This window comes from Monomorium pharaonis, chromosome 4, assembly GCF_013373865.1.
Source record: "Monomorium pharaonis isolate MP-MQ-018 chromosome 4, ASM1337386v2, whole genome shotgun sequence".
NCBI classification, from domain to species: domain Eukaryota; kingdom Metazoa; phylum Arthropoda; class Insecta; order Hymenoptera; family Formicidae; genus Monomorium; species Monomorium pharaonis.
Window position 1 is genome coordinate 1,631,245 of NC_050470.1, and position 13,305 is coordinate 1,644,549.

The 13,305-nt window shown below is 29.4% G+C and overlaps 1 protein-coding gene across 2 annotated transcripts in view; it reads right to left on the reverse strand.

Annotated features, from left to right (window-relative positions):
* Nucleotides 1–1,706: 1,706 nt before the first annotated feature.
* LOC105840419 (connectin) overlaps nt 1,707–13,305 on the reverse strand; it is a 135,714-nt gene continuing 124,115 nt past the window's right edge. For both annotated transcript variants that reach the window (XM_036286478.1, XM_036286477.1), the window contains 5 exons: nt 10,373–10,930; nt 8,570–9,063; nt 8,081–8,257; nt 7,472–7,581; nt 1,707–6,793 (listed from right to left, as the gene is read on the reverse strand). In XM_036286478.1, the coding sequence (XP_036142371.1) occupies nt 6,548–6,793; nt 7,472–7,581; nt 8,081–8,257; nt 8,570–9,063; nt 10,373–10,923 (1,578 nt within the window). In that variant the 5' untranslated portion in view covers nt 10,924–10,930 and the 3' untranslated portion in view covers nt 1,707–6,547. The remainder of the gene's footprint in view (nt 6,794–7,471; nt 7,582–8,080; nt 8,258–8,569; nt 9,064–10,372; nt 10,931–13,305) is intronic.

The window sequence follows — 13,305 nt, forward strand, 5'->3', positions numbered from 1 at the left end:
AAACAAAAAATTATGAATAAGTTGTTTTATAGAGAATGTCTTTATAAATTCTTTATATCTTCTGTACATCTTCTAAAATTCATAACATTTAATCATAAGTTAATTTTGTGTTTTTGTTTGGTTTGCTAATCTGATTTTTCTTTCTTTTTTTCGTTTTTCTTGCCTTGGTATCCGAGTTGATGTTTCTTCTCCATGACAACGAGATAATCCCTGAATATATAGTAAATAAGTCTGTGACATCACTTTCCAAGATCTTTGCGGCGACTTTGAAGGCATTAAAGGTTCAATTGTTTAAAGCCGATATTCCAGGTAATATGGACACTTCTCGATCATGTCTTATCTTATGACGAAATATCAGGTAATCACATTGATTCCTTTACGCGTTTGCGGTAGCAAATAATACCTAGATGCAAATTTTTTAGAATGTTTTTCTTCGTACCGTTGCGAGAACAAAGATTCACATTTCGTCAGCCAGAAGCCATTTCTGCTAAAGATTCGTATTTCACACGAGAAATTTATGTGAAGAAGAATCCCTGTATTTCTGAGTCTATTTTATTCTTGTGACTTGACCAACCTTCGCGTTAGTTAGTTAATACCCAACATAGTTAGGTATTATGGGTAGCCTCTTTGCGGCTTTCTGCGCACCTTTGACTTGCACCAATAGATAGTTTGAAAGTCATTTCCCCAACTACTGCTACTATTGCTTGTACGAGAACTCTATCTTGTTTATGTACCATGTCCTTATTATCCTATACACTGTCCTTATTTGGAGCACGTGATGATGTCTGGCGTGTAAAGTTCTTTTCCTGGAATGTGCTTTATTGTGTGGGCAAATCTCATCAAATACATTAAAAATTGTTGTAGCCGCATTGACAATTTACTTAATGAATTTCTTTCGAGGAGTGATACTAATAGTTTATGATCACTTCTTAGTATTATTATTTTCTGCAATTAAAATAATTTTCAAATTTTTTGTGCGTTCAAGTAAAAGTTAATTCTTCTTTTTCAATCTGCACATAACATTTTTCAATTAAAGTTTGCATAATTTAGGTTTATCTATCATTTTCAAACTATGCAAGCGTGCGCGTACACACACACACACACGCGCGCGCGCGCGCGTGCATCATCATCATCATTATCATTATCATCATCATCATCATTATCATTATCATCATCATCACCATAGTATTGTAGAAAACGTAAAAGAGGCCGTAACTACCTCTTTTCTTCTACAGAATATTGTACATCTAACTTTTTATTTCAAATTAAAAAATCGTAAATTTGAACTACCTTTCTATTCTAGAAATTCACTTTGCACTATTGTTTTAATAATATATGCGCAGAATAAAAATGTTGTCTTACAATAAATTTTACTCATTTTTTAATATTTCTACATATAATTATATGATTACATGACAAATATATAGTGAAAGAACAACACAAAAGGAAAAATTAAGTTTACTAGTAAACAAGAAGACACACAGTCTTTATCCTAGAATTTATTCTGATTGATTTAAAGAATAGAAGGGATTAAAATAGCAAAGTTCTACCGTATAAGTGAGACACACACACACACATTTGTGAGAAATTACAATTCTCTTATTAGAACTTTTTATAAACATTTTTTTATTAATATTGTTAAAATTCTCATTACAATAGTAAGGAATGTGAAATTAAGATAAAGGAGGAATAACACACATAGCTTCTTCGTTTTTCGACGATTTATTTCTGATTATTGTTAAATCTTACAAAAGAACATATAATACATATCAAAGCTTGATGGTAAATACATAAATAGATTAAACCTAATATATTATAGTTGCGTTTACTTAAGAGCTTAAATTAATTGTACATATACATATATATATAAAATAATTGCATTCTCCCAAGAAATATCTCCTTGTACATTATAAAATGCACACGACATATATTAAAACGCATACGTTGAATGTAATTTTAATAAATAAATTTACATGAATAAACGCATCTGATACAGCAGTACGTTGAATGAAGGTTATATGAAAATCCAGGAGTAGAAATAAAGTGGGAGACTTGCGGAGTAAATTATGGAAAATAAAATTAGCAAATTATTCGATTATCTACCTTAATTATTAATCTCCTAATTGAATTTGTAATTTATCTGCCAATTAATTTTTAATTATATGTTAATTTCATTTCTCGTTCAATAGATTTAATAATATGAAAGAATGAATAGGAGAGTGAGAAAAAGAGAAAGAGAAAGAAGGAAACCCTATGGAAAATTCACAGGGCCTTGTTTTACTTTAACTTACAATGGACTCGGGATTGACGGTGTACTGTGTTCATTCACTTATCAGATTTAATAATTATTTAGTTAATTTATTTTACTTAGTGCGATCATACAGATCATAAATTGTGTACGAGAGATTCCTAACAGCTAACACCAAATTTTTCTTATCTTTGGTATCTATAAGTTAAATGTCTTACATGATCGGGATCTTCTTTTTCAAATTCTTTCCAATAACTCTTATTTATATCACGCGTTTGCTTTTAGTGGAATTATGTAGAGTTATAATTAATAATCCTAACAAAATTCCTGATTGTTTCATCAAGCATGTGTTTCAATAGTAACAAAAAGAATTAAAAAAAACTGATTAATGTATCGTTTAAAAACTTACTTTCTAAATACGTTTATTTATCATGGCTTAATTTTGTATTTTATGAATAACTCAGTAACGTGTTGTGCACGCAATACCCCGGAACGTTTTAATTTATACGCGTATTTCTTTCAACCGACAACAGGTGTCATGCCGCACTATGGCATCGAGCGAACAGCAAGAATCGACTATTTTATAAAAAAGAATTAATAAAAAAATTAGAACAAGACATCTATTTTACTGTAATAATTTTTTGAACGTTTATATTAATAAAATAAAATTTAATAACATACAAAACATGTTACATACACATATTTTTATATCAAAAAGTTTAATTATAATAAAGAACTATTTATAAGGAAGTAAGTCTTAAATAAAAAAAATCAGAAAAGTATTTGCAAATTATATTTTTATCTCTCTATGATAATGGAATCTACCTATTAAGTCATGATTGTTAAAAAAGATATTTCAATGATCGATCTTCTTGTCCCCTCGATGTCGTGTTGCGATTCGACGTTTCATATATTATATAAACATTATCACGATACTATGACAACGCATATACTATGACAAGTAACACCTCAACATTATTAATAATTTTTTTTCTTTATCATTGTTCCGTAGGGTAGGCTATGTTTCACGTTACCCATATCGTGCGTTTCTTACTAATTGATTGTTGCAAATTACGTCTGTTCGCTCCAGTTGCGCTTTCCGTTTTTAGCCTCGTTCCTTTTCTTTTATTCACTCAAAGATTAAAATATAAGTATATTTAGCTTAAAACTGTCACGCAAAAAGCGCAAGAAAGTGCACCTTAAACAAACAGATCGTTGTAGACGTAATCGTTGTGAAACTGCTAGTTAAATATTGCGCAAGAAACATCACGATTATAATCTTGTAAGAAGAATGATATATAAAAACGCTTAGTGCTCGAAAAATTTCTTGTTTTCAGTCTCATTTCACATATACCAAGAAATATATTTCATAAGAAGTATATATTTCTTCTATTAAATATAATATCAATTAGGAGGTTACACAATAGGATGTAGGGTTAAACGAAATATGTTAAATAATTTATATACAATTGAATTAGTTATTATAGAATAAATATAAATTTGTATTTTTACGAAAGTAAGTTAATGTAATATCAAATTTTTTTACTCGTAATAAAACATATATGAAAAGAAATATCAATTGTATTACTAATTATAGAAATATTAATCTCATTTTTGTATACAAAAGACATGTTACGAAAAGAACATGATTGTTATTAAACTTTGTTGAAGACATTTTTTTTATTGATAAAAACTTTATATTGATATTTCCCAAAATGCTAAATATGTATTAAAATATTAATATGCATGTTAAAATTAAAAAAAAAATTTTTCAACCTTTGTGAAAGAATCCCTTGACTCGACTCATGCATTTTCGTAATAAACTAATTCAATTGTTTCTTTCTTAACTTTTCTCAATAATTTAATATTTTATAATCATATAGTGCCCATCTCAATTTTTCTTTCAAAATTGGTTCAACCATATCAATTCTTAATATGTTTTACGATTGTATATAATGGCTCCATTAATTCCTAAAAAAATTTTATGTCAATATATCGATTCTTGATATTTTTGGCTCCAATGGCATGCATGTCTAAAAGGCATTGTCTTCAAGACATCTTTTTGAAGACATCTCTGCATGTCTGAGAAACATATTTTTTAAATCTTATTCAAGTCTTTTAGACAAGCGTTTAATTCCGGGATATTCTAAATATTAAGTTCTACAAGGGTTCAAAGCCATCCATCCATCTATTATAGACAATTATCGTTATTAATTTAATGTTAAAAATATCTATAACGTGTCAAAATATAAATAGTAAACAGCCAAATCTCCGTATTCTTAACCTATTCGAATCTTCCATAGACATATAAATGGATAAATAGGAATAATTATGAATAAAATTTATTTATTCACTGGGAACAATACAGGTAAAGATATAAATGGACCGAGCAACTTCCATGTCAACAATGTTTTGAAGAGAAAAAGCCAAAATAAATAAATTAGAAAATAATTGCTGTGTATCTTTCTATCTCATTCGCGCCTGCGCGTTGATATTCGATGCGTCGCATGCTTGCATATGATATGCATGAACATACGCATGCATGCATGTATGTATAAATTATCAATTCTTATTTACTAAGGACCGTTTGTTCCAACTTCTTCGTAAACTTATTTGTCAGATAAATATGTGTCTGTCTTCATTTAAGAAAAAAAATAAAGATAAACACATGCTTATCTGATAGATCAGTTTACCAAGAAGTTGGAACAATCCTAAAAAACGTCAATGAATATCTTTTCTCTTCTTTTATTTGAATTTTTTGTTCTAATTATTATATAATCAAGTGTTCACATACGTTGTCATATGATAAATACAAATTATTAACATATATAATATAGCAGCGCAAGGTTAGTTAAGAATACGGAGCTTATAAGTCTTACAATCAATATTGAGAAGTTAAGAATAGAGATATTAAGAATATAAAGATTCAATTATTGGTTTATAAGAAGAAATATTTAATGAAAATTGGCTTATGCATAATATTTAATATATTTCATAATATCGTATAAAAATTACAAAAATCAAAGCCCAATATTAAAACAAATATTCTATAAATATTTATATAAAAATGTTAATGTTATCTATAAAACTGAGCGAGCAAAACTGGCAGTGTGTAATATTTCACAATATTCTGTAAAAGGCTACAAAAGAGATAAAGAAAAATAATTAAAAAAGTACATTTATATCAAAATGTTTAAATTACCTTTAAAACTAAAATAAATGGAGCTATGAGTAGAAATCCTAAAAAGGAGATAATTATTGTACAAGTCATAAATAAACAATTAAGAGAAATCTTCCAGCACAAATATAATCTAATCTAATTTCTTTGACAAGTATAATTGCCACATAACATAGACGTTAAACCATTATATTTACATATATGTTATATAGCAGTTATGTGTATTTGCTGGGCTGCTGTCTAAATTTCTCTATCAAAATTTTAATATTAGTCTAAATTATATGGCAGTATCTCAATTTCTGGCGTTTCATAATTATATTGATATTTGGAGCCGTTATAGCTGAACCCATCGTCTCGATCAAAAATTAGTTAAATGTAATAATGGACTACGGTCTAAATGGCAGTAATTACGCAAGCGAAATAGCTAATGAGAAACAGCAGTGTGCGCAATATTTCTTGGTATTCTTATAATACATACAATAAAACTACGCACAAATACTGTACAAATACGGGAATGACGCACAGCATATAAGAGAGCGCGTTTGAGCTTGAATTCGAGCAATATTAAAATGTGTAACCTTGTTATTTTAATAAGATCGTTTTTTACTTAAGTATGTTGAAAACATAATAAACATAGTAAACTCGCGAACATAAAATGTTACGTCTCGATAGTTGGCCTCGATAGATTAAATTGCATGACAGCGTATTTGAAACATTTTTATATTACGTTAAATACGCGAGAGGTTAAAAAAAAAATCCAACTTTCAAAATGACATGCAAATGTAGTCGCGATTTGATACTGAACAATTTTGACTTAGCGGTCTTGTTTATCTATGCATTATTGATACAAACGTCACGTGAAACATTTTTAAAGATCGAATTCTAAGAGAGAATTCTTCTTACAACGAACGATAACTGTAAGCGCTTCGAAAAGTTTCGAAGGTACGTCTCTTGGTTGTCCAGTTAGTTTTCTATGTGCGCATATACACATACACACGCGTAAATACACTTTCTTTCACATCCCGTTTCGTTTATGTCTACGATTTTCCATTCGCTCACTCGAGCATATCGGGATACCGAATGACGTTTATATCGCTTCATTTCTGAACGTTTAGTCGCTTCTACGTAAAAAAAAGTATAGATAGCAATAGCAATGAGGCAACGAGGACGGACTGACCGGCCTGGACCGAGGTCGAACCAGAGCTAAACCAGCTGGACCCGGAAGAGCCCACGCGGGCGTTTTCATGGCGACTGGATGGCTGCTCGGAGGCCATTAAATCTTCGCGCGAAAGCTCCGGACACGGCAGCTCTTCTGGCTTCAATTCGAATAGATGCTTCGTACAACACTTCTTACCCTCACGAGTGTTCTGCAAACAAAAATCAAAATAGTCTGCGTAGTATCGCGCAATCAGTTAAAGAGATTCTAATGTCTTGATCAAACAAAAGTTAAATCTATATGCATTAAAATAAATACATTTGAAAAATCGGTGTCTCTTTCTAGTCCTATGATTAATCACTCACATAAAAATAACGTTAGCATGTCATTTTTATACGAGTAACCAATCATAGGACTAAAAAAGAAACACCGATTTCACGTTCCACATTATGTAATTCTCTCTCTGAACAATAATGCGCTCATTTCAAATGTTTTCATTTCACTACATGTGCATATGTGCACATGTGCACATAATACAAAAAATAAAGATAACTATAATGCCGTTGCTCAATTTATTAGTTATTAAAATGTAATAGCTACATAAAACAATACTCGTTATTAGAACCAAATATACGTATCAACGTTCCATAAATAATTGCGATTCAAATACGTGATTAGAAATAATTAATTGTTTAAAATATTCTTAAATAAACATTTAGATTGCCATATCACAAATCACTTTAATTTGTGATTAAGTTTAGTAATTAAAATTTTAATAAATTTGTAAGAAATTATTTTGATATGGCAATTATTTTAATCATTGCAAGAAAAATTGCAAAAATGCAATCATCAGATTCATATGTAATCAATAAGCTGATGTATATCCTACCTTGCTGTGAGAATTTGACGAATTTTCGTTATCGGATTCGTCGTAATAATCATTCTCAGCATCATCGTCTTCGTTATGACCATCTCTCGAATTATCATCAACATAGTCATCTATAATAGAATAAAATACAATCCTGTTTAAAAAACTAAGAAATACAATATATATAATAATGTTTAATAAAAATTTAAATTTTTTAATATAATTAATTTAAAACAAATTTATTTATATAAAAAATTATATATTTTATATAAAAAATGTTTTATTTTTGTGATTGAAATAAAAATTGTATTCTCACTTTGTTTATTTTAATATTTGTTCTCTATAAGTAAAATTTTAAAAAATAAAATAAATTAAGTGGCTTTATATTCGGCTTAAATATAAAGCTATTTTTATATATGAAAAGAATAAATTATTTCTCATTTTTAATTTTTGTCAACAAGGATGATTAAAGTTTAATTTTATGTCTCCATTATGTAGTAGATAAAATATTCTTATGCCTTTAAAGTAAATACATTTTGCATTTTGCCTCTTTTTGACTTAAAGCTGAAATAAATTTCGCCAAAAGGCATTCGTACTTGCGCGCGCACTCGCGCGTGAAGCAAAACTTACCGGGAATCTCGAGCGGCTGATTTCTCCCTAGGTCTTCGCTGTTGCTCTTCTGCGTTGCATTATTGCTCTCAAGGAAGCAAGTTAACTCCTCTAGGGCATCTCTCAGTTTCGTGTTCTTCGTCTCATTCCGTAGACCCCAGATCCACGCGAGTTTGCAATCGCAGATTAGATTGTTTTCTACATGCAAATACGATAATGCGCTTTGATCAGTCAATCTTGTGACTTTGATCATGAACAATATTGCCTCAACAGCAGGCGATTTAACGTTTACAAACTCTGAATATTCTCGAAAACTCAATTCTTATGCGTAACAGTCTTCTGCTATTAATTTTGATACAAATCTATTTTAAGACACTTAACCACTTTTTATTTAATATTGTTCTTTAGTGGACTATAAATTTGATAATTCTTTAAATAGGTTCTTCCAAAACTTTCAAATAGATACTACACTTTATAGTTTTATTTAAATGTAATGATCGAAGTACTTACCGCTCAGGTATAGGTGGCTGTTCATGCCATAGAGATTGGTCACAATTGGTTTAATGTTGTCAAAAGTCATGGTTTTCAGCAAGTTATCTCTCAAATCCAAAAAGTGAATACCGGGTGCACCAGCCAAAAAGTCCGGCATTAACGTCACCAGCTGATTGTCGCTAAGATTCAATTTCCAGAGATTGCGCATATTGTCGAATGCTTTTTCGGATATGTATATGATTTGATTTTGATCGAGCTCAAGTTCAACTAATTCTGGCATTTCGATAAAGCTACGATCCCCGATCATAGTAATCTGATTGCTACGTAGATCGAGACGTCGCAAATTACGTAAACCGTGGAAACTGTCACGCGTGACGACAGTGATCTGATTGCCGCTCAATTCGAGTTCCTGTAGAGAGCCTAGAAGCTTGAATGCCTTGTCGTGAATAGTGCTGATGTTGTTGCGATTCAGGAATAGCTTGCGCAAGTTTGGTAAGTTTACAAATGTGTCTCTGTAAATAATTATTTAAACTTTTGTATATATCAAGTATAAATATTTTATTACATTTGTTAATTAAATAAAAATTAATTTCTTATTTAGGTTAATTGTTGTCCTTGTTAATCAGTATTCGCATTATTTATTATTTGTGATAATTATATTATTGTTAAGTAAATAAGTATAATACGTATAAAGTACTGTATAACAAACTAAAAATAAAATAATTAAAATAATCAATAAGTAACGTAGCTTAAATGATAAGTAAAATGTCAAATTTTGAAAAAGAATTTTCTGTGTACAAAAATATATTTTATGGAATCGATGTAGTGATAAATCAAAAGTAACAGGTCATGAACCGCAAAATATGATACGTGAATATTTCCTTATCAAATTATAATAATTCAATCATTCATTATCTTAAATGGTGGACACAAAATGAATTCTCGCAGATGAAACAATTAATGAATTATTCACTTTTAATAAATACTTTTGACATTTTATCGTTTAAAAATCATTGTCAAATGTTATAGTTGACTACTTCTATCTTTTTTTTTAAATTTATTTTAATGTATGTGTATATATGTATATATGTATATATTTGTATATTGTAATGTACATGTAATACATAACACGGTAAGTATATATGTATGTATATGTGTACGTATGTACTTGAAATAAATATTGTACGATAGTTATGAGATACCTTGTATACATAATATGATGAAATAGGAGATACATAAATGTTCTCAAATAAAATACAATTATATTGTATTTCATTAAATATAAAATATTAAACATGAAAATATGATATTGTGTAAAATAAGTAAACTCTTCATAGCATGCATAATTTTTATATTCTTCAATATTCTTCAATTCTTAATATCTTTTATCCAAGAGCATATAATATTGCAGTTATGTTCTTTGATCCAATTTTTTACAAACTATTTTTCAATAATTAAGTTATAATCAATGTTATGAATTATTTAAGCTACAATTTTAAAAAATTAATAATTTTCCAATTTATTAGTATTGTTTTGTGTTATCTTATGTATAATACATATTAAAACAATACTTTTTAATAGATAAATTATACATTTTTTATGTTTATATATTATTCGTATTTTCTCAACAATTAATGCAAATAATACAATTAATATGTAACATAAATACTAAAAATAAGGACTAATATAAAAAACTAATATAAATAACTAAATAAATAAACTAATATAAATAAAATTTTATTCTCAGATTAACGAGCTTGATAAAAAGTTATAATAGCCATTTCTATTAGACAACTACTCGCCATCAACTATTATCCTTACCTATTAATCTCAGAGATGCGATTATCGTCGAGATTGATGACAGAGAGATTTCTCATGTTCTCGAAGGCGTACTTGCGCAGCACGACGATCATGTTGCGGCTGAGATTGATCTCGGCAACACCGTTGAGATTGCTAAAAGCGCGCTCGGAAAGCTCATGGAGCCACCCATACTGGAACACGATCACGCGCAAATTCTTTAGCTGGTGCAGCAGCTGACTGGGCACGTAGTCGAGGCTACCGATCTGACGCACCGTAAACGTCAATTTTTCGAGATGGATTTGCGATGTGAAGTAATCCCACAAGGGATCGTTCCGCTCGAACTTGCTCAATATCCAGCAATTGACGTCGCTGGCATTTTGCAGGCTAACATTGTTGCAGTAGCAGTACATTGGTGCCTGCTGGCTCTGAATGTCGCAGATGTTCATCTCCTTCGTCTCCTTGGCAATTTTCTTTTTGCCGCGCGATTTTGACACCGCTAAACCAGACGTCGCGAACAAGACCATCAGTAGTAGCACTTTAAGAATGAGAGAGTTGTACAAAAAATGATGCATTGTGATTCTGAAACAAAAAATTAAAAGTTTTGCTTGAATATTGTGCACTGCAACTATGACTGATTAATGATGAAATTATTTCACAGCGAGATCATTTTGCATGGTTATAAAGATTTTCATTATATACTTTTCTCTTTTAGAAGATTTTTTTCTAAAATAATAATACAAGTTTTCTCTCTCTCTCTCTCTTTCTCTCTCTTTTTCTCTCTCTTCTGAATATCTAGATAAATTTAAGTACGAATAACGAGCAACCGATCGCTCTTAAAGCATCGAGGTGACGGCGATAAGGGTCGATTTCCATTGTATTTAAAGTCGATGCGATACGACGCGCGCCTCCGGCTCTGTATCACAGAAAATTTGCCCGACAGCTCCATTACAAGCACGTCGATACGTAACGGCATATCGTTTCTCCATCACGAGGCTGCTCTTTAGAGAAAAACATTCTCCTCTTCCATCTATAGAGAAGACGTGGACACATTGTTGCTACGATCGATGGTATCTCCGATAAATAGGAATTTTTTTAGGCGAATGTTATTCTTTCAAAGAAATACATGACACGGTATATCTACAAAAGAATTTCAATATACAAAATATTTTAAATTGTTAGAAATTATTAATTAAAATTTTATTATAAATACACAGAATTTCACAATTGTATTGTATTATATCATTACGTCTTTGTTTTGTTCTTGTGTTTTAATTTAATACTAATCCGCTCGAGCGATATGAGGCAATCAACTCGAAGTAAAAAAAAGAACGTCTCTAGAACTTTTATGTTATAAATAAGTAGACATTTTGGAGTTGTTTATGAGATATGGTCTTGCAAAAACGTGTTATGTAGTTGAAATTAATAAGGCTTTTTCTTTGCTTTTTGTATTGTGCTTATTGTCCGTTAAATTTATTAACTCGCGTTTTTTCCTCAAATAATCAGTGTTGTGTATGATATCCTGCTGCTACGCGTTAATATTGTATTTTATATTATAAATTGTATATATTATATTATATTGTTATATATATAATTATGTGTTTTTATTTTTGACATTTTTTATTGATACGTTCGTTATCATTTATATTAGCTTAATATTAATAATTATTTTTATTATTAAAAAATAAATTTTAAAATATATGTAATAATAAAAATTAAAAATTAGTCAAAAATAATTTTAATTTTAATATAGTAATATTAATATCACAACAGAATGTTTTATATTGATTTAAATGAATAAATAAGTATTTCTGCCACGTATTTACTATTTAATTTATTTTGAAATTCTATACATATAATTTTCAAAATTCTTCAATAATACTGCAAAGTTTATGAAATCAATTTTGAAAAAAAATAACGCTTAAAAAATAATTCACTTTAACTTCATAAACGCTAGCATATGAATAACTCCGCTGGGAAAAGCAACATAGATAAAAATTTTCTCAGCGGGAAAAGAAAAAAATAATTTCTATTCAAGCCAAGGGAGAAAAACCATTTACTATCGCGACATAAATTAAAGGATTTTCTTGGCCTAACAAGTCATCTTTTATCTAGATTATGTACATACGTTATTTTTAATACAAATTCTTGGATAAAATTCAAGTCATTGTTTTCTTAACAAAAAAATTTGATTAAAACATTTAAAAAAATAAAAAACTGTTCAAAATAGAATATATTTGGAAATTAAATTCTCTAATATAATATATATAAGTAATTAAATCTTATTTATAATTTAATTTTTTAAAGTAAATACTTTAATAATCTTTAATAATTATATTTATAATTGCATAATTATAATTATATGATTATATTATAGATATGTAGATAAAATGATCCTCTAAGGCTATGCAGCTTTTTTTCTTCACATTCCTCTCTGAACAATCTAGTAGTGATAGTCTCGTCTATGATAATCATGAGATTTCATAAATATGACGGCAGATGATATCGCATAGCAATGCCTTTGTCGTGCAATAACATTTGTTCACAAACTTCCAGAGGCCGGACGGTTTTAACGTACACACGGCGCGTTCGCGAATTTCGTGAACTTTCCTCCTCCGTATAACTCGGCTTATTTAATTACTGTCGGGAACAGCGAGCGAAAGCTTCGACGAAAAGCCACAGGGATCCGCGAGTTCCGTATCAATTTGAGTTTTGTTCAATTTTCCTGATGGACATCTTCCTCTCTCTCTTTCTCTCTCTTAATGACTGGAAAATATCAATTAGTGAGGGGAAAGTAATAGGAGTAATATTTATGGATCTCAAAAGAGCATTTGAAACAATAGATAAAAATAGATTAATAGAAAAATTATATCAGTATGGTATTAAAAGAAATGTTTTAGAATGGATAAAAACATATCTTAGAGATAAATTGCAACAAGTTCGTATTGGTAATAAAT